Below are 27,313 nucleotides of genomic sequence, written 5' to 3'. Positions count from 1 at the left end.
AGCTGTGCAGAATTGGTTAGGTAGGTCCTAAAACGATGGTGAATCACCCATTTCCAACTCTTTGACTGACCAAATCGTGCTCAAACTGATAGTGGAACACTTCTTCTACACGTATGCATCGGTTGGAACCACCAAAACGCATTGGAAGACGCGTTTCATTAAGGGCAAAGTTGGAAGAAAAACTGTTTTCTGCAGGCTTCCCAGGCGCCTGGCGCCTCCTGAGGTGTTTTTTCGTCTTTTCGCTTCTTTTGATTAATTTGCACTCCCAAATGGTCCTAAAATGTCATAAATACAATATAAGCCATCCACAAACCATAGTATATGAATTTTGCATGAATTGGAACTCAAACGATCGAGAAAAATCCGAAACAAAGCTGAAACATTGTAAAAACAGCATCTAAAACCTTCTTTTTACGCATGTAAACAAGCGTAATCACACCCCCAAACTTAACTTTTTGCTTGTCCTCAAGCAAAACTTAGCAACTTTAATCAGCTTTCTAACACATGGACAAGGAAAAGCAAAAGCAACCGAGATGTTCAATCATAAATTGTCTCAAGGAAAAGATGTCAAAGCCTACCATTCTATTGCCTTTGTAAACTTAGTCACTATAAACCAAGTTTGAAATGATAAAAATTTTTTCTTTCAAAATCTTTTTTTCTCTTTCAAAAACAGAAAACGTTTTCAAATACCCCTAAGGAATCTGCACACTCCCTCCTTACACTAAGACTTTTACATCTGACAGACCGGCTACTAGCCCCTGAGGTTTCCACACACTAACATCGGTTTCAACCACAGCTACTCGTAGAAAGACTTTGAACTAACAGCTAGGTCATAAAACGACGACAATGAGAAACACGAAGTCACTTATCACCATCTTTACTGCTATTTTCAAAGTCAACACCCAACCTAAAACTAAATGGGTGTCTACAGTAGGACTCGGAAATCATAACTACATTTTCTTTAACTCTCAATGTTTTTACCACTCTTTTCTTTCTAACACATGTCTTTTCCCCACTCTTATTTTCTCTCAACAAGACTCTTTTTACTCTTTTGCAACTTTTTTCTTTCTTTCTTTCGTTTTTATTTTTTTTAGCTAAGTGCTTTTTCAACATTTTCTTTCTTTCCAACTGACTCTTTTTCAAAAGAAAATAGCATGATTTTTTAAATATAAATAACACCTTATCTTTCTGAAACAACGACTGACACAACGACTGTCCCCCCCAAACATAAGAGAGACAGTGTCCTCACTGGGAAAAGACTTTTGCATCGGATGAAAAAGGCTTAACAATAAAAAGGACAATGACTTCCTATATAGGGGCAAAGAAAAAGCTTAAAGTTTGTAAAGATCAAAAAGACATAAAAGAAAATGAGTTTATCACATAAACAAAGGAAATAGCGCCAAGCTTAGTCAGGCATAGAACAGAAAACTCAACAATCTCTTATAATCATCATCGACATGAAATCACATGAACAGCACAGATGCTTCAAAATAGGTATGTGAAAAGCTAAACTAAGGTTAAGTGAAGGCATACTTTAAGTGATCAGAAGATAAACGATACTAATTTATTCATGCTTCAACTGAGCTCGAAACATAATCAATACAAAAAAAAAAAAACATGCCTAGTAATGCTAGAATATGCAAACTATGTCATTAACCAAAAGAAGAAAACACAAAAAAAAATAGCAAAGAAGGAACCTCCCCTTCATGAAGTCGGAGGTTGTGGACTAGGATCAGTGTCAGTGCTGGGAGATGGATGACCAAGGATAGCAGCTAGTGCTGGAGGCCATGAAGGTAAAACCGCAAAATCCAATGAAGCCCTTAAGTTGTAGATATGTTGCACGACTTCTTGAACCTGAGAGTTTTCGAAATGCTGGAAAAACAGGGCAGGCGCCAGGCGCCTGCATAATTCTTTTTTTTTTTTTTTTTTCAACATTTTTTTTTCTTTCTTTTTTGTTTCTTTTTTTTTTCAACGTTTTCAAAAACATTCTCTTAATAAGAAAAACTTTATAATGAAACAAAGAGAAAATACAAGATACAAAGACTTCCTTCCTTTACTTTTGTTCTTTCAAAAACGGATAAGAAGGAAAAAACATTTTTCGCAAAAATTTATTGACCTGAAAGTTGAATAGAGGTTTTTCCTCTATCCACTGGTTCTCCAAAATACGGCTTAAGTCTCTGCCCATTTACTTTAAAAACATTTCCCTTAGAGTCAACTAGATCCACTGCCCCATATGGGTAGACTTTAAAAATTTGAAAGGGACCAGACCATCTAGACTTAAGTTTTCCAGGGAAAAGTTTCAACCTAGAGTTGAATAACAGAACCAGATCACCTTCTTGAAGATTGTTCGGCCGAAGACGCCTATCATGCCACTGTTTAGTTTTTTCCTTCAACAACTTAGCATTCTCATAAGAAAAGTGCCTGTGTTCTTCTAATTCCAACAATTGTAACTCCCTCGCTTCACCTGCAGCCAACAAATCAAAATTTAATTTCTTAGTAGCCCAAAATGCTTTATATTCTAGCTCAAGAGGCAAATGACATGCTTTTCCAAAAACTAGCCTATAGGGGGACATGCCGAGGGGAGTCTTAAATGCTGTCCTATATGCCCAAAGTGAATCATCAAGCTTCAAAGACCAATCCCTACGGTTAAGATTTACAGTTTTTTCTAAAATGTTTTTTATCTCCCTATTAGATATTTCGGCTAACCCATTCGACTGAGGATGATATGCTGTCGCAACCCTATGACGCACATTGTATTTAGTCAGCAACTTTTGCATAGACCTATTCACAAAATGAGCCCCCCCATCGCTTATCAGACAACGCGGGGTTCCATAACGCGTAAAAATGTGCTTTTGCAGAAAACGAATGACAACTTTGGAATCATTGGTAGCAGTTGCAATGGCTTCTATCCATTTCGAAACATAATCTACTGCTAACAATATATAAAGCTTACCATTAGAAGATGGAAATGGACCCATAAAATCTATACTCCACACATCAAATATTTCAATCTCCAGGATCGGGGTTTGAGGCATTTCGTGGCGTTTAGATATATTACCTGTCCGTTGGCATTTGTCACAAACCTGGGCAAACTTATGTGCATCTTTGAACAGAGTGGGCCAAAAGAACCCACTTTGCAAAACTTTGGCTGCGGTTTTGTGTCCTGCAAAATGTCCTCCATATGGAGACATATGACAAGCGTCTAATATCGCCTCGTGCTCTTCTTCTGCGACACACCTGCGTAAGATATTGTCAGGTCCTAGCTTATATAAAAAAGGCTCATCCCAACGATAACATCGAACTTCATTTAGAAATTTCTTTACCTGTTGCTTGTTGAACTCATAAGGAACTATTCGACTTACCAAATAATTTGCTATATCGGCATACCACGGAACTGAATCAACTCGCAAGAGTTGCTCGTCAATAAACTGTTCACGTATAACAGTTCCATCATTACAGAGCGGGGATTCCAATCTAGACAGGTGATCAGCAACTTGGTTTTCAGTACCCTTCATGTCCCTAACTTCAATATCAAACTCTTGAAGTAACAAAATCCACCGTATCAAACGTGGTTTCGCATCTTTTTTAGCAAATAAATACTTTAAAGCAGAATGGTCAGTAAAAGCAATGACTTCCGTGCCTATCAAGTAAGACCTAAACTTATCAAAGGCGAACACAACTGCTAACAGTTCCTTTTCAGTAGTAGTGTAATTGAGTTGTGCACCGGTCAGAGTCTTACTAGCATAATACACAGGATGCAAGATCTTGTTTTTACGTTGTCCTAACATAGCTCCTATTGCATAATCACTGGCATCACACATGAGCTCAAAACGTAAATCCCAATTAGGTTCGATAATTATAGGAGCTGAACTTAGAGCAACTTTCAACATTTCAAATGATTTTAAACAGTCATCATCAAAAACAAATGGTCTATCATGTTCTAACAATTGACACAAGGGTTTAGAAATTTTAGCAAAGTCTTTTATAAAGCGGCGGTAAAATCCCCCATGCCCTAAAAAACTTCTAATCCCTTTGACATTTGTAGGAGGAGGTAGCTTTGAAATGATGTCTATCTTAGCGTGGTCTACCTCTATTCCTTGCTTGGAAATTTTGTGACCTAAAACAATACCCTCTTGTACCATGAAATGACACTTCTCCCAATTTAGGACTAGGTTTGTTTGTTCACATCTCTCCAATACTCTCTCCAAATTAACTAAACAAGCGTCGAAAGAATTTCCAAAAACAGAAAAGTCATCCATAAAAACTTCTAGAATATTTTCTACCATGTCAGAGAAGATGGCCATCATACACCTCTGAAAAGTCGCGGGTGCATTGCATAGTCCAAAGGGCATTCGCCTAAAAGCGAACGTACCATACGGACACGTAAATGTTGTCTTCTCTTGGTCTTCTGGAGCAATAGTAATTTGATTATAACCCGAATATCCATCTAAAAAACAATAGAAATCCTTACCTGCCAGACGGTCGAGCATCTGGTCAATAAACGGGAGAGGAAAATGGTCTTTCTTTGTTACCTTGTTGAGTTTGCGATAATCAATGCAAACTCTCCACCCGCTCACAGTTCGGGTTGAGATGAGCACATTCTCCTCGTTGGCCACCACAGTTATACCCCCTTTCTTTGGTACACACTGTACTGGGCTTACCCAGCTGCTGTCGGATATTGGGTATATAACACCGGCGTCAAGCCATTTAAGAATTTCTTTCCTTACAACCTCTTTCATCTTCGGGTTCAACCGCCTTTGACTCTCAATAGAGTTCTTAGCATCTTCTTCCAATAGAATTTTGTGCATGCAAAAGGCTGGGCTTATCCCTCGGATATCTGCTATCGTCCATCCAAAGGCCTTTTTGTGCTTCTCCAAAATCTGCAATAAAGAATATTCATTAGTAGGTGATAAATTGGAAGCTATAATAACTGGTAAAGTGTCGTTATCCCCTAGATACGCATATTTCAAATGCGACGGCAATGGCTTCTGCTCCAACGTGGGTGGTTCCACTATGGACGGAAGTAACGACTTGCATTCTTCTTTTTGTATTTTTTCAATAGGATTAGCCATATCTTCTGGTCCTTCTGCTATCTTATCAAGCTCTTCTTCAATCTCTGTAACTAATAAGTCATAAAACTCATCAAACATAATAGGATTCAAGCTATTTATAGCAGAGCACTCTTCAAAGTCTCCTGGTAATTTCATGGCGTCTAGAACGTTAAATTTAACTTCTTCATTATTTACCCTCATTGTAATTTCTCCCTTCCTCACATTAAAAACTGTATCCCCAGTGGCTAGAAATGGTCTTCCCAAAATAATGGGAACGTCTAAGTCTGCCTCGCAATCTAGAATGATAAAGTCCGCAGGGAAAATGAATTTGTCCACCTGGACTAAAACATCTTCTATCTTTCCCTCAGGTCTTATGATAGATCTATCTGCTAGTTGGAGGGTAACCGTAGTAGGTCTAGCTTCTCCTATGCCTAAAGATTTGAAAACTGATAATGGCATAAGATTAATGCTAGCGCCTAGATCACATAATGCCCTACCTAAGTTTTTTCCTCCTATGGAACATGGAATGGTAAAACTGCCAGGATCATTACATTTCATGGGTAGCGGGCTGCCTACAGCTTCACTACTACATTTTGTCATGGCTACCAGTTCATGCTCTCCTATTTTTTTCTTCCTAGAAACTATATCTTTCAAAAACTTAGCATAATTTGGCATCTGTTCTAGAGCATCTACTAATGGTATATTTATATGCAGTTGTTTTAAAATATCTAAAAATTTTCTAAACTGGGAATCATTATTTTTCTTAACTAATCTTTTTGGAAACGGGGGAGTAGGAGTAAAAGAAGGCTGTACCTGTGGAGGAACACTCGGGGTGTCCTCATTACCTTTTCTAATATTTTCTTTTTCTGGTGTTGTTGGATTTTCTGGTATCTTTACAATTGGTTCAGTGGACGGAATCTGTACATCTGTTGTTGGCATTGTTGGTCCATCATATGCCAGTCCACTCCCGAGGGTGACAGCTTTGCATTGTTCTTTCTCTTCTCGTTTTGGTAATTCAGTATGGCCTGGAAAAGAACCTTGTGGTCTATTCTTCAATTCATTGGCGAGCTGTCCCAATTGGGTCTCGAAATTCCTCATTGATGCCGCTTGGGATTGTATCACTGCGTCGGTTCGGGCCATGTACTCCTTCATCATATTCTCAAGATTTGAGTTGTTATTTTGAACTGGTGGAGTCTGGGTTCTTTAATTGTACTGCTGTTACGGTGGTGAGATGTATTGCTGTGTAGGTGGAACATAGGGCTGCTTGTTCTGTTGGCTCTGCCCTTGATTAAAAACGCTCGAACCTCCTTAACCTCCCCATGAGAAATTAGGGTGGTGCCTCCAACCTGGGTTGTAGGTGTTCGAATATGGGTTAAAGTTCCTATTGTTCCCATGTCCTACATAAAAAACAGAAGCAGGGTTATGTGGACAATTATCATAAATATGGTTTTCACTGCAAAATGAACAAATGAGATCGTTGACTTGGCAAACAGGGGCAGGAGTGCAATAATCCGACTGCACAGGTTGTATCGGCGTGGCTAATGGATTTTTTATTCCCAATGCCATCTCTTTTAGCCTCTGGTTCATTGTAACCGTCTCTTTTTGCATCGAGGTCGCAATGTCCAGAGCCAAAACTCCAGCTGGATCTTGCTTCTTTGGTGCTGCCCTAATTCTTTGCGAACACCATAGTTCGTTGTGTGAAGCTAAGTCATTTAGGATGTCAACTATCTCGTTGAATGTCTTCTTTGTAAAGGCTCCGTTGGCAGCATTGTTTAACATCATCTTAGTAGGATGATCTAAGCCTCTAAAGAAATGTTCTATCTGGATGCATGCCGGCAAGCCATGGTTCGGACATTTCCTGATTAGTTCTTTAAATCTCTCCCACGCCTCGTGAACAGGTTCACGATCATACTGTCTAAAGGAGATGATCTCCTCTCTGATATCAGCGTGGCGAGTAGGTGGGAAGAATTTTGTTAAGAACTTCTCCACTAACGACCCCCATGTGGTGATGGATCCCGGTGGAAATGCATTGAGCCATGCTCTAGCTTGGTCCTTCAAAGAAAATGGAAAAAGTGTTAGTCTCAGAGCATCGTCTGTTATACCAGGTAATCGAAATGCATTTGCAATTTGAATGAATGATTTCAGATGATCATGTGGATCCTCATGTTCCTGCCCTCCAAAATGTCCAATTTTCTGCAACATTTGGAACATCATTGGTTTAAGCTCAAAGTTTGTGTGGGCTGGAATAGGGTTGACTATCCCTGAATCAAAGTTCTGAAAAGTCGTGGCGGTATATTCTCGCATTGCCACGTCTCTGTTGTCCGCCATCTGGATATGGTTGAATTCATCATTTCTCGCATGATCCCTCATATTACCGTTAACAGCAGGTGGATCAACCGGATCACGAGGTGGAATATCTGCCATTGATGTGCTCGTACTCTCTACCTCACTTTCAGGACTGATTTCACCTTCTCTCTCTTTTTGCTTTTCTAGTTGTTTTCGAAGTCTTTGCTCCTTTCGAGTTTTTCGAAGGGTCCGCTCAATCTCAGGGTCAAGGGGTAGAAGAAAAGATCTTGTGCTCATGCACTTTAACTTACCCTTGTGAGATAAATGACCAAAAATATAGAACAAAAACGGTGGATGGAAATTACACCCAACAACAATTCACAAAAATAAAAACTAAAAGAATTTGAAAATAATTTTAAAACTAAAGTCCCCGGCAACGGCGCCAAAAACTTGACTGGGCGTTTATGCTGAACGCACGCACTAAGCGTGGTAACAATTATATAGATGCAAGCGCACACCTGTCAGAGTAATATAAAATGGATGGAGTATCCAAGTATCGATCCTCAAGGACTTCTAAATAATTTCCAAACTCTGAAGTTTTAAAGAATAGTGAATGTTGAAATGAGTGATTCTTGTAAAATGGGAAGTGGTCACAAATAATGGTTTTGGATTTGGGATTTGGACTTATAATGATAAAACCTAGCCCGATTTACTTCAAGTTAGCCAACAAAGAATCAAGGACATGCTAAGGATAATATGCATTTTACTTTAGAAACTAACGACTACGCTTCTCACTTTACTTATGTCTAAGCAAGTTCAAAGTCCTAAGACATTCTCTAATATGTCTATTATGAGATATATCTTAGTTTTAGGATGGAAATAGTCGCAACCTCGGGTTAAGGTCCTATGTCTAGGCTACTTAAGCGGAACCCTTATGTCTAAGGCGCTCCTCTCCTCGGTTTAACCACTCAACAATGCAAATAAGCAACCTTTTCAGTATTGACTTTTTAAGACTTACCGTGGCCTTCTCTAAATCCTAACTTTTTGGGAAAACATGTTGAGCAATGAATGGAAAGTAAAAACACTACTTCTTAGCAACCCTTTTTAGACATAAAAGGCTAACTAACTATCCATAACCGGGCTAGAGATGGGAATTTAGAAAGACATATTGAAGAAAATACAGCAAGTAAAATGGTTGAATGTGGAATGCATGTGTGAAAAACAAAAGTTAACTAACGGACAGTTTTTATCGGGATTGAGAGCTTCGCCCTTCTCTTTCAAGCAAGGGAGAGTGTCACGTGCTCTTTCCTCCAAAAATACAACTCTCTTATCTAAAAATAAAGTAAAGGCAAAGGGAAGATAAGCAAAGTGCTAGATTTTTATATATTTGAATAAGTAGAAAATAACTAAGTACAAATGGAAACAAAACAAAGCTCAATAAAAGAATGTAAAGTACTCGGGATTTAAAAACCAAAAGCAACTAATGAAAGCAACTCAAAAGTACTTAGAAAGCAACAAAGAAACACTAAAAATGATCAAGAGAAGGAAGCAAGGCTTGATGAATTTGGTGGAGAAGTTGCTGGAATTTATAGCTGTGCAGAATTGGTTAGGTAGGTCCTAAAACGATGGTGAATCACCCATTTCCAACTCTTTTGACTGACCAAATCGTGCTCAAACTGATAGTGGAACACTTCTTCTACACGTATGCATCGGTTGGAACCACCAAAACGCATTGGAAGACGCGTTTCATTAAGGGCAAAGTTGGAAGAAAACCTGTTTTTCTGCAGGCTTCCCAGGCGCCTGGCGCCTCCCATGTAAGTTTTTCTGTCTTTTTGCTTCATTTGATTAATTTGCACTCCCAAATGGTCCTAAAATGTCATAAATACAATATAAGCCAACCACAAACCATAATATATGAATTTTGCATGAATTGGAACTCAAACGATCGAGAAAAATCCGAAACAAAGCTGAAACATTGTAAAAACAGCATCTAAAACCTTCTTTTTACGCATGTAAACAAGCGTAATCAACTATCAATTCTTTTAAGCTTTTCTTGACCATGCTTCATCCACTCTTCTCTCGGTTCAGCACTCTTTTCATACTTTGCCTTCCTTTTCCAAACCTGTGCATTTACACCAGAAATAAGAGCATTTAATGCAATATTTAGCTACAACATTCAAGACGTGGGGCTTTTAGCTATGATTCCATTTTCTACTCTTTTCTATGCTAATTGCGCACCAAAACCAACACACTTTGACAATTCCGTATATAAAACTACCCAAATAAACACTAGAATAACTCTTTTTTGGATAGTTATCACACCCCCAAACTTAAAATCTTTCTTGTCCTCAAGCAAGAGCATTCATTTTACCTCTGTTCACAAAAGAAAGAATGTTAAAAACCTACACTTCTAGCATCCAGCCTTATGCCGCACCCTTTCATTTTGATCAAAAAATGCTAGAACTTACATACTCTGATAAGTACTTCAGCTAGAGCAAAGAAATGAAAGAAACCTAAGTTTGTTCACACTCTGGAAGACGCTATTTTCTGCCCAACTCTATCTTCCTTCTACTTCCCAACCTCAAGCTTAACTTCTCCTTGGGATTCCTTTCTCAAGCCCCTTTCACTAGCCTAAACCTTTAAACCTTGTACTACCCACTTGGGCTTCTTAACCATGGGCTACTAGCCCTTCCTAATCCTGCAGCCTCTTGATGCTCTAGATGTGGGCTACTAGCCCCTCCTTTATTGTGGATTTTTTTTTTCCAAAGACTGCATTACAGGATTATAAAGATTCATGGTTATATACAATTGCTAATAATGATATAAGAACTGAAGGTTCACTCCCCCAAACTTAAAAGGTTGCATTGTCCTCAATGTGGCTAAGGACATCTAGAATTTAAAGCGCCAGCACACCCTCAAACTTAAAGTGAAAGTAATATAAGAAGTATAAGGATGTTCACTGTCAAGATATAGACATGAGAGTAGAGGGCTAATGCTACAACTAAAGGGATCTACTAGAAAAGGTCAATGCTAGCTATACAAAGATAAGGGTTGGTGTTGGATAGATAGTCATGGAAATTCCTCTAGAGGGTAAGCGCTCCATAAGGCCAGTACTACTAGAGGGATGCTAGGGTATGGGCAGGCAAACATGAAACAGAAAGAGAACAAAAGAAAGCTAACTCTCATTAAAATGCTCCAGCATCAACAGGAAAAACTACGCACTAGCAGGCTTTAGCATCAAGACTATACATACAGGGCAGGGCAAAGGGCAGATGTTGAGAACACACGATTGCAAACAACTTTATTTTTCATTAATTTCAAAAGGGGGGTCCTCATAATGATGAAACGACAATGAAACTACCTTATGTAAAGGCGGAAATTAAATGCATAAATTTTAAAATGCATAAATTTAAAGCTGTTCTAAACTAGACTACGGAAGATAAAAAGTAACAACAACTGGGAGGGTCATTTTTCAAAGCAAAAAGGAAAGAAACTTCTCTCTCGCGGGTCAAGCATGTCAATGTTTTTTGGCTTCTTCTCATCCAACGAGTCGCTTGTGGGCTGATCTTCCTCACTGGATCTATTGTCTTCTTCCCTCTCTTTGTGGCTGGGGCATGTTCCTGTGAAATAGCTGCAACATACTTCTTCCCCCTAGTTGGGGAAATGAAAATTCTCTGTTTTACCTTTTTGTTTTTATTGGAAGTGGTGACTGGAGTTGCTCCCGCTTGCTCAATTCGTACCTTGGCTGATGTCTTGGAAGGTTTTGCCTTTTTCTCTTTGTTGCATGATGCTTCTAGCTCTCTTTTTGGTCTCCTAATCCTTACTTCTGACCCTTTTAGAGTTGGTTTGATGTCGGGTGGCTCTTTTTTAGGAAAGTTTGCCGGCTTTTCCTTTAAAATGATGTACATCTTGTCCACCGAGGATATAAGGCTCTGTTCTTGATTGAGGGCACAAAATGCTGGAGCATCTATCTTCTCCCCATTTGGTAGGCCCTCACTGGCTTCTACATGTTGTGCTGAGGCATCTGACGGCTCAACATTTTTATACTCTTCTCTAGGTGCTGGGGTCTCTATCTCAGCGGTAGCATCTTCCTTTACCATCATCTCTTTATTCCCATCACCAAAACCTTCTTGAGCTTCAGCATCCCTAGCTACACTATGCTCCAGTATTACTTCTGCACTCGATTGCTCCATTAAAGCTTCATCCAAAATCTTCAACACTGAGCATTCTTCTGATTCAGTAGGCAACTTTATGGAATCATAGACTGAGAACTTCACTTCCTGATCTTTAACGTGCATTGTCAACTCCCCTTTATGAACGTCCACCAATGCTCTTCCCATTGCAAGGAATGGCCTCCCAAGAATGATAAGAACCTTCTTATCTGCATCATAATCCAAAATAATAAAGTTAGCAGAAAAAATGAATTTATCTACTTGTACCAGAACATCTTCAATGTTTCCCTCTAGATGCGTGATGGCTCGATCCGCTAGTTGTAAAGTAACTGTTGTGGGCCTTGCTTCTCCTATACCCAGCTTGTTGTAAATAGATAAGGGCATAAGGTTGATGCTGACTCCCAAATCACACAATGCAAGCCTTATTTTTTTTCCTCCAATGGATATTGGTATGGTGAAGCTCCTAGAGTCTTTCATCTTTATTGGAATTTTACTTGTGAGGATAGTGCTACAGGCCTTAGTCATTGCTACAATTTCATATTCTCCCAGTTTTCTCTTCTTTGTGAGTATCTCTTTCAAGAATCTGACATAATTTGGCATTTACTCTAAAGCTTCCACCAAAGGTATGTTCACATGCAACTGCTTCAACACATCAAGAAACTTTCTAAATTGCACATCCTGATCTTTCTTTTGCAGCCGCTTTGGGTATGGTGGTGCTGGTAGACACTCGACTGGAGCATTTTTATGCTCAGTCTGCTTCTGTTTTCCAGTCATGTGCAGATGTGATGCTTCTGTTTTGGCTGCCCTAGCTTCTATTGGGTTGACCTCTTTGATTGTGTTGCTTTGCAGTTCCACTATCTGCTCGCTACTGTTCATTAACTGTCTGAGGTTTGCCCTTTTTAACTGGCATGATTACAGTTGTTTCGGCTGACTCGCATTCTTCTGTTTATAGCCCACTTCTTTCATCTTGATTTAATTCTTTACGGATTCCTTGAGCATTTGGATGGGCAGTAGGCAATGTCTTGCCACTCCGCAATGTCAGAGCATTACATTGCTCCTTCCCATCCCTCTTAGGCACCTTAATATCACTGGGCAGCACTCCCTTGGGTTTACTTTTCAAATCTGTTGCTAATTGGCCCACTTGCATCTCCAGATTTCTCAATGATACTGCCTGACTTTGCACCGTGGTATCATTATTTTCCATATATTTCTTCATTAGATTATCCAAAGATACGAATGATCCTTCAGATGGTCCTTGCACTGCTACTTGACCTTGGTTTGAGAAGCCTGGGGGATAACTTTCTTTTTGCTGATATGTTGGAGCATTGGATGTACCAGCATTGTTTCCTTCCTGATTTCCACTCTAACTAAAGTTAGGATAGTTCCTCCAGCCCAAGTTGTACGTATGGAATACGGGTTGTTTTCATTGTTTTGAGCATTTCCCAAATAGTGCACCGACTCTGGATTGCCAGGGCAATTGTTGTAACGATACTCTCCTACACAAAAAGAACAAGAAATCCCTTGGATGTGGCTAACATTTGCCTTACCAGCAGATGCTCCCACTGTGCTTTGATGTGTCATGCTCCTCATAACCAAATCTGTCAAATTCTCAATCTTTAAATTTAAGGCGGTGAAAGACTCTGATTCATTGAATCCCTTGCTTCCTTTCCCGTGAATGGCTCTAGGGTCAGACCATGACTGATTGTTCGATGATATCCTCTCCAAGATGTTAAATGCTTCAGCATAAGGTTTTGCTAGCAATGCACCATTTGCTGAGGCATCAATGACCAAACGTGTGGCGTCGTCCAATCCATTATAGTATGTTTTGATCTGGATGCATCTTGGGATCCCTTGGTAAAGGTATTTTTGCATAAGTCGTTTAAAACGCTCCCATGACTCACTAACCGACTCCCCAACAAATTGCTGAAAATTGTTGATTTCGCTTCTATACTTAGCATTTTTGCTTGGTGGGAAGTACTTCATCAAAAACTTTCCTGCCAAGTCATCTCAACTTGTAATTAATTCTGAAGGCAGTGACTCCAACTAGGTCATCGCTTCGTCTCTAAGTGAATAAGGGAACAACTTAAGCCGCAGAACTTCTTTGTTGCATCCTTCATCTTTAAACGAATTGCATACTCCCATAAAAAACTTCAGATGCTGATTTCTTCAATCCTCACATTTGATGGCTGGCGCATATTTGAGTTGGGTGGATTCATGTTTGCTTCAGCTTGGACTCTCCGTTGTTCTCTTTGATTCTTATGAAATGTGCGTTATATCTCGTGATCTATAATATATTCCAAGCTCTCAAATCGTTCATACACCTACAACCACACAAAAATGTAAGAAAAAGAAAACTCGATTAAGCACCGTATCTACAAACACTATTGTTTAAAATAAAAACACTAAGTCACCGACAACATCACCAAAAACTTGTTGCGTCCACACAATCGTGCTGACAACACGTGCAAGTATACACGAAATTGTCGATTGTAGTACGAAACGAGGTCGAATCCACAGGGACTTTGGATAATATTTTAAACGATGTTTGTAGATACCAAATGTGTAAAAACAAAGAAATATGAGTGTTGTGTCGTAACTAAAAAAATATAATAAACAAAGTAGTAAACAAATCTGAAGAACAGACACACTTCGAAAACCTGATAACAGAAAGAAGCTACAGCACATAATAGCGAAAATGAGGGGTAATAGATATGGAAAACTGGGGGAGATTCAGAATACTTTCACAGGTTATGAACCTACCCTCTAGCTTATTAACATCTATTAATGCCCATCTCGACTCGATTCCCTTCCGAGACACCCCAAACATGAGTAAGTACAACTTCTATTACTAAATACCCAAGCAATAAACGCAAGCTCTAGGCAAAATTAGGGGACCCCATTCTTGAGTATCCCTAAAGCTATAGAAAAGCGCTAATCACAAATAAATCAAATCAGCACCCATAAGCCCTCCCAAGTCAATACAGAAGCTAGCAAACACGACAGAGTGGCCAAAAATGTCACGCAAGATTGAAGAAATACAAAACAGCTTTATTTAAAAAAAATAGATGCAGCAGCTAGAGGTTCAGTATCAAGTTAGTTCAACATCTAAATCTCCCCCAAGATGGGGTTTAGCTTAACATGGGCGAAGAAAACAAAATGGAAGAAAGGAGAATACGACCCATCTCAGGGAAGCAACAAAAGGAAGCAGAGAAGAAGAATCAGACAACTTGTCGAAGAAGGTGAGCCTCCTTTTTCTGTCGTCAGCTATCGCCTCGAAAATGGAGAGAATCTTCCCCCTTGTCGTTTCAGCTCTCAAGAGTGTGTCTCCATTGGGATCTGTGTATCGCAGCTAGGGCAACGTACCTTTTTTATATCGGTTCCGTTTTTAGGGCATCAAGCTAAAAATTGTACGGACACGGTAAATCTCTTGTCTAGGCTGTTACTACACAATGAATCCATGTTCCAGCTTTGCTTCGCTCCAGCTTTCGTCTGCTCTGACTTGAACGTGCTTCATCCACTCTTCTCTGGGCTCAGCACTCTTTTCATACTTTGCCTTCTTTTTCCAAACCTGTGCATTTACACCAGAAATAAGAGCATTTAGTGCAATATTTAGCTACATCATTCAAGACCTGGGGCTTTTAGCTTGGATTCCATTCTCTACTCTTTTCTATACTAATTGCGCATCAAAATCGACACACTTTGACAATTCCTTGTATAGAACTACCCAAATAAACACTAGAATAACTCTCTTTTAGAGAGTTATCACAACACACAACAAACAAATCCCCTCAAGTAAGAAATTACTTACACCCAATGTCTTAACGCGCTACTAAGATCACCAAAAGGTTCCTAATTCAAAAAGCAACCAAACTTGGGTTAGAATTCATTTTAATCAAACCAAAATTCAATTTAGGTGAGTCGTTACCTACTAACTCACATCGAATCACTTGGGTTAAGAGTGGGTCAATGCCGAATCGATGTCAAAGGGGGTGGGTATCACGAAAGAGGCTTCAAATGAGTGCGGGTCAATGCCAAAACGTGCCGGAATGCTACTATTCCATCAGATTGTAGGTTGTACGTTGAAAATGCATTTGCAACAACTTTGTTGCTACTGTTACTGTTCATGTGGGCCGTGGTAAAGGATTTTAGAGTTGCATCATCGAAAATAACCTTCATCTGCTGTGGAAGGTCATCCGAACGTTACAAAACATCGAATTTGAGCTTGGGCCGCGGAATCTGTGGGTTGTGGAAACTGTCACTACTGGTTCGGGTCGTGGGTAATCCATCGTGCAGTTGTTCGTTAATGAGGAGACGTCGTTCGTGGAGGAATCACACAGGAGAAGGCCGTTTGCGGCCAAACCAGTAAGAGCCGCCACTAGGTGTTGCTATCGTCGGAGAAATCGATAGGTGTTATCGCTGGATTGCAGGAGGGTGCCGCAGATATACGCGTAAGGGAAGGAGCAACGCCGAAACGCTACCGCTATGTCGAGGAAATGCTCGTGGAAAACACATCGCCCCGTGTGTCTCGTTTTAAGTTGCCGTCGCCGCCATCGGAAGGTGCCTGGAGGAGAATCAGAAAAGAGGAATTTGACTAAAATGACCCCCTCAAGTTTTCGATTTGCTCAAGTAACCCACTCCTAAAAAAATGTTTTCAATAACCTTTCTGATTATTTTAATTAATTTTAAAAAAAGTAGAAGTTTCATTTATGCCCCTAAAAATGAAAAAATAATCGTTGCACTCATTCCCTCTTCCCTCTTCCTCTTCCTCTTCGTCTTCCGCTTTTTCCCCTTTATCTTCCTCCTTTACTACTGTTTATTATTGATTCTTCGGATTTCGTCTTCGTCTCCCGCTTAATCTCTCACACCCGAAGCATTGAGGTAAGAAGGTTCCTAATTTTTGTTTTATTTCTTCATTTCCGACAATTTCGTCTTCGGTTTTGTGGTTTCTTTGTTTCGATTTCTGTAAAATCGGTGGTTTAAAGTTAGGGATTTGAAACTTCAGAGTGGGTTTTTAGGAAACGTACAAATTATCAGGGCGATTTCGTTCGAAGTGGGTTAGGGCTTCTATTTTTGGAGTGGGTTTTCATCTGAACCAGTAGTTCTCAATGGATTTCGGACGAAGTGTTTGGGAATTTCATCGTTTTGGGGTGGGTTTTGTAGAATCTAAACCATTCTCGGTGGATTTCGGGCGAAGTGGGTTGGGGGTTGGATTTTTTTTCAGTGGGGTATTCATCTGAACAAGTTATCGATGATTCTCGGGGGCTTTCGGGTGAAAAGATTGTGAGAATTCTCGGGGCTCTTCGGGCGAAATGATTCGAAACTTGTGGAATTGCTTGTCTCTGGATAAATTCTCGGGGCACGATCTCGCCCGTAAAACGCACGAGAATTCATACAGTGTTAAAAATTTTCAAGCGAAGATTTAATACTGTATGAATTCTCGTGCACGTCTTCGCCCGAGAATGACCCGAGAATTTTGGCAGGACAAGCTTTTACATTATCTTTTTGTTTAGGTTGGTTAGTAGAGTGGTTGGTTATTATATATGTATGGTTGGTCATTATTTATATGTATTGTGCATTTTTAACATATTATTCTTATAGGAAGCAACATATTATTCATCTTTGGATCCTTTATTTACTCATGTCCAGGTTAATTCAAAATGGAAATGGTACCTAAAATCCCTTCCTCATCCTATGCCTCCGCCAACTTGACATGTCTGTCGCACTTAGCGAAGACTACCGCAGCCATTAAAAGTAAATTGACCCCACCACAACTTAGGATGTTTAGGAAAACTGTATTCGGCCATCTCCTTGACTTGGATCTCGTATTTAATGGGCCATTGATACACAACATCCTACTTAGGGAGATCGAGGCTAGTACACCTGACACCATTAGCTTCAACCTATTTGGTAATAAGATGTCATTTGGGCGGACGGAGTTTGACATTATTTCTGGGCTTAAGTATGATAGGAGTCCAGTTAGAAAAGACACATCTCCCCACAGACTCAGGGCTCTTTACTTTAATGATAGCAACGACGTTCTCTTGAGTGAATTTGAGAAGATTTATTTAGCCGCACGGTTCGAGGATGACTTCGACGCGGTCAAGATATCTATTGTTTACTTAGTAGAGTTAGTTCTGTTGGGGAGAGAGAGGACTCTGAAGTACGACTATACATTGCTGGGAATAGTCGATGATTGGGAAACGTGCTGCAACCACGATTGAGGGATGCTATCCTTTGATAAGACTATATATAGTCTGAAGCGCGGCCCGACGAAGAGGTCGAAGGATGGCCGGTTCAGGAAATCGTACAGTCTCTACGGTTTCCCTTGGGCGTTCCAGGTATGAGCCTAGATATTTGTTTATAGTTTTCATTCCTTTTAACTGATCAATAACGTCCACCACTTCTATGCTTACAGGTGTGGGCCTACGAGACTATATCTTCCTTATCTGGGCGTGTGGCCAATAAGGTAAATCCGGACGCCGTGCCACGAATTCTTCGGTGGAGGTGCGGCCATTCAACTGCACGGCATGTGCTGGACAGAGAGATTTTCCGATCTAGCACAGTAAGTTCAATCCTGTTTATACCTATAAGTTTCTTTAATTTCCATATTTATGCTGACACGTTCATTACCATTGCCGTAGGGAAGAACTCGATCAATAGAAGCAACGGATGCTGAGACGACCTTCCTAGATAGGACGTTTTAAAACCACCGGAGCCCGAAGATGAGGACGAAGTCCCACGCGAGAATGATGCTGCTGAACCATCAAGTGCACGTGTAGGACCAGAGAAGGATGACGGGAGACAAGGAGGGAACGTCGACGAAGGTGTCAGAGAAGACGTCCATGAAGAGGCTGAGGAGGATGAGGAGGAGAATGGACGTGGTAAGAAGGTACGCATGTCTAGTGTGCGTCTGAGGAAGGTTGAGAAACGGATGAAGCGCATGGACAAGCGCATGGATGACGGGTTCGAAGGTATTAAGGCTGAATTAAAATCCATCCGGAAGTTCTTGCGAAGAATCGCTAAGGTAATAACAGTTTTCACTTATAATAATTACAATGTCGTTTTCATATAGCGATAACTAACTTGGCTCAATTGTATAGGGTTTACCTGTCGACCCGAATGACATGAGAAGAGGCAGCAGCGGTGATGGTACTGGGCAAGGAGATGGTCTGAGTGATGGTTCTGGGCCAGGAGATGGTCCGAGTGATGCACCAAGTGGGCGACATAGTGATCGAGGTGATGGTCCTAAGAATGGCGATGGTTCTACACCATCTCCTAGGGACGTGGACGACACAGATGACATGATCATCGATCCCCCCCATGTGATTGCGCACGAGACAAAGGAACATCAGTCCGGCCAAACGACCGGGGACCAGGTTGAACCAGAACGCGAGGTATGTGTTCGTAATCTATAAGTTCAAATTCGATCATAAGCATGGTCTAACGAAGGTTACTCTGCCCTGTATCAATAGCATTCACCTGCCTTGACGCGCAAGGAAGGCATGGGTACAGAGGACGTGTTTAAGGAAGATATCGGTCTACATGCGCGTTGTGAGGCTGCCCCTCTCGCGCAGACTCCTGTTCAGAGCAGACAGGTGGACCATATTACTATCGATTCGCATCCGTTAGAGTCATCTATGGACGACGAGGTATTTATTTTTGACTTTTCAACTCTAAACACAAGATTTTATTTGCTAACAAAATTTATCCAAGACGAATACGCCGAAGACTTCACGGACTCTGATACGGAAGGCCGGGAGCGACGTCGCAACCAGACCTGGATGAGGTATGTGTGCTATCGCAGCCCGTTGAACGTCAGAACCCTCGGCGGGGGTCTCGGAAGAGGAAGCTCCCATGGAAGCTTCGGGGGTCGTTCAATGTCATGGTGGACGGGAAGCGGAAGAAGGTAATGCGATATGACCCACTAGTCCACGTCCCCTCTGAACAAGTCCAGAAGTTTCATGCTTGGCTGGCTAACCCTAAAACTGACCGCGCCACTCGCAAATCATGCTACGGTGATCGAGGAAAGACATGGTTCCGTGACCTTATCAACTCGGGCAAGTGGATGACGAGTGAGGTACGGGTTCGAAACCCGAAATATGTGTTGTAGTGGTATTTAGTTTTTTTCTAACAACAATGACTTATACAGGTGATCGATTCGTTGTTCATGTTCACGCGGAACAAACTCGAGCAACGGCAGGACTTGTGTTCTCGAAGATTCACCACCGGTGACATTGTTCTTGCGGTATGTAATATATATATATATATATATATATATATCTCATACGCTGACCGTTTTTACAAATTCATGTGCTAACCGAAATTTTTTATTCGTTGCAGAACTTTCTTCGACGAATAGACGGACTATATCAACGCATGACAGCCCCGAACGCTGTACCTGCGAGAGTTGCAGCGGAATACGATTGGGCTGGGAAGTGTAAGACCATCCTGAGCTATATGGACGGGACGCACACCGACTATCAGACACGATGGCTTGATCTAGATGTTGTTTACCTGCCATACAACATCGGTGGCAACCATTGGATTATGGTACACATCGATCTGCAGGAGGGTGAGATCATTGTGTCGATGAGGTCGATGACACCCTTTCCAGCTCTGGAGTCCGAGTTGAGGCCGATGGCTGTTGTCCTACCGGCGTTGATGCACAGGTCCGGTGTTCAGGTACTAAGGCCGACACTACCGAATACGCCATGGCGCATTCGTCAAGTAACGTCCGCGCCCTAGCAAAGCGGGTCTGGTGACTGTGGGATGTTTTGCGTTAAATATTTCGAGTATGATGTAACAGAGTCAAATATGACTGGCTTAACTCAGGACAACATGAGTTTCTTTAGGGAAAACTTGGCCATTGAAATGTGGGCAAACCGATCTATATTTTGATACTAATCCGCTTATTAGTACTATGCCATTATTTTATTACCTAGCTCTTACAAACTACTTATCTTGCTTCGTATAAGACAAATATGTTAAGAAAGCAATTTGATAAATAAAACGAATCAATACAACATTGACCATTTAATATTCCACCCAAAAGAACAAAGTATGGAAATCACTGAAACATTTCACGGGCGAAATGACCCTATTCACGGGCAAGAAATATTTCAGTCAGTGCAAATGAAGTCACTGAAATATTTCTCGGGCGAGAATACGGCCATTTCGCCCGAAAAAGTTTTCATCCACTAGTGCGCTGGTCTCTGCACTATTTCACGGGCGAGAATATCATTACCCCGCCCGAGAACAGCATTCATGGCAAGATCTCATCAACATTTCGCCCGAATATATGATGATCGGATTCCAATACACAAAAAAGAAAATACATGGACATAAGTAAATCATACATCGAACTAGGACTCAGTTGTTCGTAATGGTTGGCGGCAAGTTTTCCTATTGTGACCTTGCACTCCACACCTGCTGCATTTATGTATCTGTTGAGGCTCGCCTGCTGATGGTATTCGTACTGTTTGTCGTCTACCAACTCTTGCAACGAACTTCGGAGGCTCGATGGTGTACTCAACAAAGTCGTCTGATAAAGGCCAGTCCTCCTCATCACCCAATGGGTAGATTGGTTCGGCGTACGCGTTAAGAAGCGTTTCTAATTTATACTTGGGCGAACACAGCGTGTATATACTAACATTACGATGCATGGCGACAGCGACAGCATGGGAGCACGGGATCTGGAAGTAGTCAAACTGCTTACACGTACAACTCTTACTGTTTAGGTTGACACGCACCTTGCTGTTATCATCGTGTACCTCGTACTCGTAATTATCAATCGGTCTAATCGTATGTTGTCGGGCCTGTTCCACTGCACTCTTAACAATCCCCTCAGCATAATCAGTTAGAATGGATGCTCTGATCGATGCGTACGTCCGTCGTTCGTAATACCATCGTTGCGGAAGAGCCCTACAATGTTCTAATAGTGCAGTGACCGGCAAATATCGTGCGTGAACTAGAACTGCATTCATGGACTCTGCAATGTTAGTTGTCATCTGATTGTACCTCAATCCAGGTTGATATGCACATGACCATTATCGAACCCGAGTTCCTCCAAGTACTGTCGCAGTTCTGGGAACCCCGCAAGCTGATTCCAATAATACCTGAAGGTAGACTTCTTGAATGCCTTAGCTGCTAAGAGGTATAGCCATTCCACGCCTTCGCTCCGAATCTTGAACTTATCATTCAAGTTCATCTGCACGTGATGCATGCAACTGACGTGTTCAGCGGTGGGGAAGACAGAAGTTACAGAGTTATTAATGGTTCAGTGCCGATCAGACACGAACACCAATCCTTCAACATCTCCAATACAACTCTTCACCCGCTCCAAGAACCAAGTCCAAGACTCGTCCGTTTCCCTGTCTACGATTCCAAATGCAAGTGGATATATCTGATTATTACCATCAACAGAGGAGGTTATCAATATCACACTTTTATATTTTCCCTTCAGATGTGCACCGTCGATGACAAGTACGGCGCGAATGCAACTTCTAAACCCCCGGATAGAGCAGCCTAGGGCCGGCCATGAATGCATATTGGAAATATTTATCATCCTCCAACTTCAATGAAAATACCGTGCCCGGGTTCACCGATTTCAACACCTCACCGTATTTACGCAAAAGAGTGTACGACTTCTTCGGCAATCCCATTAGTAGTTCCAAAGCCCTCTCTCTCGCACGCCACGCCTTTTCATATCGAATGTTAACACCGTAATTTTTCCGCATGTCATTAACAATATCCTTCGGTCTATAACGTCGACTTACATCCTCAAATGTGGACTTTATAATCTGACCCACCACACGACTTCGAGCTTGCCGGTGGTCATGTTTCATTACCTCACGAGTGCAACTGTGAACCTTATAGAATGTAGAGATAAGAAAAGTATCTGAACCTTTAATTTTCCTTGAACGTAGGCTCCATTTGCACCCATCCTCGGTGCATCCGACAGTGTACAAACTTTTTGTCAACTTCTTCACGCGATATTCAAAATTCATCTTCATTGCGTACACCGAGAGTTTGAACTGCAAATCTTCTTTCGATCGAAAAGTACTCCCTACCGCAATGTCCTGCGTTGACGAACAAACTTCATCACCTGTCCTAACAATTTCCCTTGAGCAAGAAGCTTGACCGGTTGCGCACGGTGCATTCGTACTGACCACGTGCACTTCGGTCGAGGGGTCCGATGATGGACCGGCTACATCCACTGGGTTTACTTCCTCCTCGTTCTCAAAATCAACATCATCCTCGTATTCAATATCCTGGTTGTCATCATCCTCGGCCTCGTACTCGTACTCCACGTCGTTCTCATCTTTATCGTCCCATTGACCGTAATAGTTTGTTTCATCGTCACCGAAGTTACATGGGATTACATTGTCCGTCAGCGGCGTCATTGATGGGACAAAACATGATGGGTCTGGGAGCGTGGAATCAAAAGGAAACGATGGAGCATAATACGGAACGGTCTGCCCTAACTGGTGGGGAAATGATTGGAATGCTTCTGCTTCTGGAATGTTACGATTCATTGAACTGCTTCCACTGCCATGTATTTCCTTCGGTACAACAGATACATACAATGGGACTTCGGAGGGATGTGGAGGGCCTCTTAAAAAAAAATCTAAGACTATGGTCATCAAAGATGTAATACTTCGGAACCTGGTACTGCAGATTGAACTTATATACACAGTGTATCAAGATTTTGAACCGATCCGGATCTATTCGGGTAAGGCTGAACATAGCACTAAGAAGCTCCTCATAAGTTATAGAGTCGTCCACATCCAAACCTCCTATAATTCCACCTTCATATAGAAATTGTGACTCATTCCAACTACCACCATAACTAACAAATAGGCGAGGCATCCTGCATGTGGAAAGAGAAGAATTCAAAATTCGAAATTCGAAATTTTCGACGTTCTCGGGCGGAAGATATTGTCGTTCGGGCGAGAATTCACGCCCGTATACAATATGATTCTCGCCCGAGAAACTCATATTATATTGTCATTTTTGACCGTGAATAACCCTAACTTCGCCCGAGAATCATGGAAAAATACAGAGTACATGCCCCAAACATGTCGTTCTCTAAGGAAGAATAAAAACCACAAAGATGCACTCAAACGTTTCCAAATAAACAAAAAACAAAAGGGTAGACATATAAATGTGCGACTTCAGAGACGAAAAACACAAAAAAAGACCATTCTTTGTAAATGACATTTCACCTACCTCGTTTGTGTAGAAATCTTACTCAGCTACAAACAAACCGCGTGGTCAGATGGATTAGTTACTTTCAATGTACAATATTCTTTTTGGTTTGCTGAAGTAGAGTACGAAGTGCACAGATGAAGAAGACTGGTTTGCTGAAGTGCACAGATGAGAGGTGGTTGTTTGATTAATTGGAAAACCTTAAATTCTCGGGCGAAATAATACCAGTTAACGGCCGGAAATTCATTGTAAGTCAACCCAACTTCTCGCCAATTCTCGCCCATAAACAACCCAAAATTAGCATTTTGGCCAATTTTCGGGGCGGGAAAAATGCGATTTCGCCCGAGAATTAGTTATCATTTTCACGCTTACGGCCGGGGAAATCACGTTTAAGCCCGAGAATTGACGCTATAATTGAGGGGTAATTGGGTACATTTATTTCCACTGACAATTCTGAAAAAACAGATTTGGGTCATTCAAAACAATTTTTGAGGGGTGGGTTATTTGAGCAAATTGGAAACTTAACAGGATCATATGAGTCATTTTCCCCAGAAAAAGGGGTGGGGTGGGTGAGACGGCTAAGGCAAGAGGAAAGGGAAAGAGATGGAAAAAAGTTAGGGTTTTCTATTTTAATTTTTGTTTTCTTTTCTTTCCTTCTCCGTTTTCTTTTATCAAACCTTTTTCACTTATTTGTTTTAAAAACAAAATACCCAATAACACAAAATCTAAAAAGAAAGCCTAAAATTACACTTTATTAACCAAACTAAAACTCACAACAACCCAAAACAAAATAATTAACTTAACCCTAAAATCCAAGAGTTCAATTCAAAAATTATAAATTAAATTTTTCAAAAACCTTGGATTTAAGATTTAGTTAAAAATCCATTCTAAAGTTCAAAAACTTAATTTATCTTAATCCAACCAAAATAAACTTGAATTCTAATTTAAATTCTAACTTACCCAAATTAGAACTCTAAATTTAGAAAAAATCAAGAATTTAAATTATCAGCTTAGAGAAAAAAATCTAAAGGCACAATTTAAATCCTAAAATAAACTAGCCAAAGAACGAGGGGCGTTATAGTGTGAACCAACTCCAATTTTGTAGACTCTGGCGTTGAATCTGTCCTTGAGAAACTAACACGACTCTGTTTCCCAAATATGCATCCTTCACATAACTTGTGTTCCACTGTTTTAAGTTCTTCTAGTTTCCCTGCAGAGTGAAGAATTTTCACACCTTTTTCACTCGTATGTCACAGCCTACTGTGCTATAATTTAGTCTGACTAGAATGATCTACAACAGCTATCATGTCTTTGTCATTGTCGTTGACATGCAAAGTTCTTTACTTTCTTCCTCAGCGATCACCATGGAACACTTTGTAACTTTCCAGTTTCCTTGACCGAATGATATTTCACATCCTTCATTATCCAGCTGCCCCACGAAAATCAAGTTCTTCATCGTATCCTGAACGTGACATACCTTGCGGATCTTCCAAACTGAATCATTTGCCATTTTTAAATTAATGTCACTAATCCCAATGATGTCCAAAGGCTCTCCATCAGCAAGATACACTTTTCCATGATTTCCTACAACGTAGTTCTGAAGAATACCAAGTTGCCTTGTAGTGTGAAAAGACGCACCTGAATCCACCACTCATGTGTTATGAGCACCTTCAACTGCAAGAACTAGAGCATCATGTATTTCTTCAGCAACAACATTTGCACCAGCTTCTTTCCCCTTAGCTTTCTTTGAGGCTTTGCAGTTCCTCCTCTGATGTCCTGTCTTACCATAATTCCATCATTCTAGTCTGTTGTTTTTCAACTTGCTTCTATTGTTTCTTGACTTTCCACGTTTTCCGTGGTCTTTGCTATTATTTCTTCCTTTGTCCACATTCAATGATGTACCAGAAGTAGATGTAATACCAGAATCCTTTCTGCGAATCTCCTCCCCAAGAGCTACATCTCTGACATCTATGAATTTCAATTTCTCTTTTCCACAAGAATTTGAAATAGCTGCCTTCATAAGCTCTCAACTGTCAGATAAGGATCTCAACAATAAGATAGCATTTAATTCATCCGTAAATGTTAAATCAACAGCAACCAGTTTGTTAACCAACACATCAAACTCATTTATATGGGCAGCCACAAATATACATTCATCCATCTTCAAATAAAAAAATTTAGTTGCAAGATACATCTTATTATTTACCGAGGACTTTTCATATATGTTGGACAATGCATTCATCAGCCCATTGTGGTAGTCTCCTTAGCTACGCCGCTCTGCACATTTTTTGTTAATGTTAGGCGAATCGTACCAAACGCCTTCCTGTCCAACTTTTTCCATTTGGCTTCTTCCATGTCAGCCGGCTTCTTGTCTAATGGCAATTCCAATTCATTGGAATGTAGATAATCTACTATCAGATCCTTCCAGTACGAAAAATCAGTTCCATAAAGAAGTAACCAATTTGTCTTCTCTAGTCATCGTTATTCAACCTTGGGCTCTGATACCAATTGTTGTGAAAAATGCAGCCAACTAATAATTATCTCAATCACAAATGCAGACAATATTTGTTAGCTTATCCCATATTAGGTTTAATACGGAATTCAAATTTCAAATTGAAACTTACAACTTAAAAGATTAGATAAAATAATCTAAAACTTCCAGTTCTCTGCTACCCTTGCAGGTTCTACTAGAATGTGAGGAAGAATCTCCCAAGAGTTTACAAGCTCTTTACAATGATTTCTCTCCCTTTTCCCTCACACAGAAAATGCTCACATATGACCCTACAAGTCTTTCAAACTCCCGAATCGATACACAAGTATTTAGCTTTCAAACTCTCTCTTCTTGGAGAATTTCTCACGACTCTCTATTTGTGCACACCAATCAAATGATCCATCTATCTCTATTTATAATAGATGATATGACAAAAACTAAAAGGGAAAGGGAAAATAAAAAAGCTAAACTAAATAGGACAAGGAAAAATTTAAAATGACCTTTCCTTATAGGAAAAATTTTTTCTGTTTGGTTTGGCTCCATAATCCCAACAGAAAGAATACATGACTAAAAATGATGTCACGATTTAGAGCCAAGTAGTCTTAAGTTAGAGTCAAACAGCTTCATTGAGGAATTTAGAAGTCTAAATAGGGGGAAATCAGCAGAGTTGAGGAGTAGGCCTCAAGAAACACTACCAAGCGACGCTAAACATCCAAAAAGAGATGGGAAAGAGCCGTTCAAAGTCCTAAGAGAAGTGGTAAGACACTATCCCACCCGATCCCACGTAACAGAAGTAGGTATCATAGCTCCAAGGAAGTTAAAGCAGAAAATCAAGGAAAAAAAAGTCTAGAGAAATCGATTCCTAACAGTAGTGGTGTGAATGCCGTGGAGCATCCATTAAGAAAGTTCCCAAGGTAGATAAGCAACCTGAAAAAGATATCAAAAAAGGGATGCTATAGCAACTGAAGGTAAGGAGACTGAAAAATAGAAAAAGCTTGCAGTTGAGGATACAGCAGCAATTCAAATATAAATACCAAAAAACGAAGTTCCATCAACCGACCTCTCATGTGTTGTCCACGCTTTTCGTAGTCTCCTATGATTCTATC

At 40.6% G+C, this 27,313-nt stretch overlaps 2 protein-coding genes and 1 non-coding gene across 3 annotated transcripts; 2 read left to right on the top strand and 1 right to left on the bottom strand.

Annotated features, from left to right (window-relative positions):
- The first annotated feature begins 6,888 nt into the window (after positions 1–6,888).
- Positions 6,889–6,995, top strand: LOC148211863 (small nucleolar RNA R71). Its single transcript, XR_015790651.1, has one exon. It is a non-coding gene; the product is annotated as a small nucleolar RNA R71 (small nucleolar RNA).
- A 10,177-nt stretch (positions 6,996–17,172) lies between these two features.
- Positions 17,173–17,730, top strand: LOC111025501 (uncharacterized). The gene has a single exon (XM_022303369.2). The coding sequence runs from the start codon at positions 17,173–17,175 to the stop codon at positions 17,728–17,730; it is 558 nt and encodes a 185-aa protein (XP_022159061.2).
- Positions 17,731–20,871: 3,141 nt separating this feature from the next.
- Positions 20,872–21,516, bottom strand: LOC148211862 (uncharacterized). Its single transcript, XM_088122936.1, has one exon. It carries the CDS (start codon positions 21,514–21,516, stop codon positions 20,872–20,874), a length of 645 nt encoding a protein of 214 aa, XP_087979062.1.
- Between the last annotated feature and the right edge of the window lie 5,797 nt (positions 21,517–27,313).

This window comes from Momordica charantia (genome assembly GCF_013281855.1).
Source record: "Momordica charantia cultivar OHB3-1 chromosome 4 unlocalized genomic scaffold, Mcharantia_2.0 BLBB01000004.1, whole genome shotgun sequence".
Lineage (NCBI taxonomy): Eukaryota > Viridiplantae > Streptophyta > Magnoliopsida > Cucurbitales > Cucurbitaceae > Momordica > Momordica charantia.
The sequence above is the reverse complement of the archived record's forward strand: the minus strand, read 5'-3'. Positions and strand labels throughout refer to the sequence as shown.

Excerpts from the sequence above, each read along its gene's own strand:
- LOC111025501 (XM_022303369.2), top strand. The coding sequence starts at position 17,173 with ATGGTACCTAAAATCCCTTCCTCATCCTATGCCTCCGCCAACTTGACA.
- LOC148211862 (XM_088122936.1), bottom strand. The coding sequence starts at position 21,516 with ATGACAACTAACATTGCAGAGTCCATGAATGCAGTTCTAGTTCACGCA.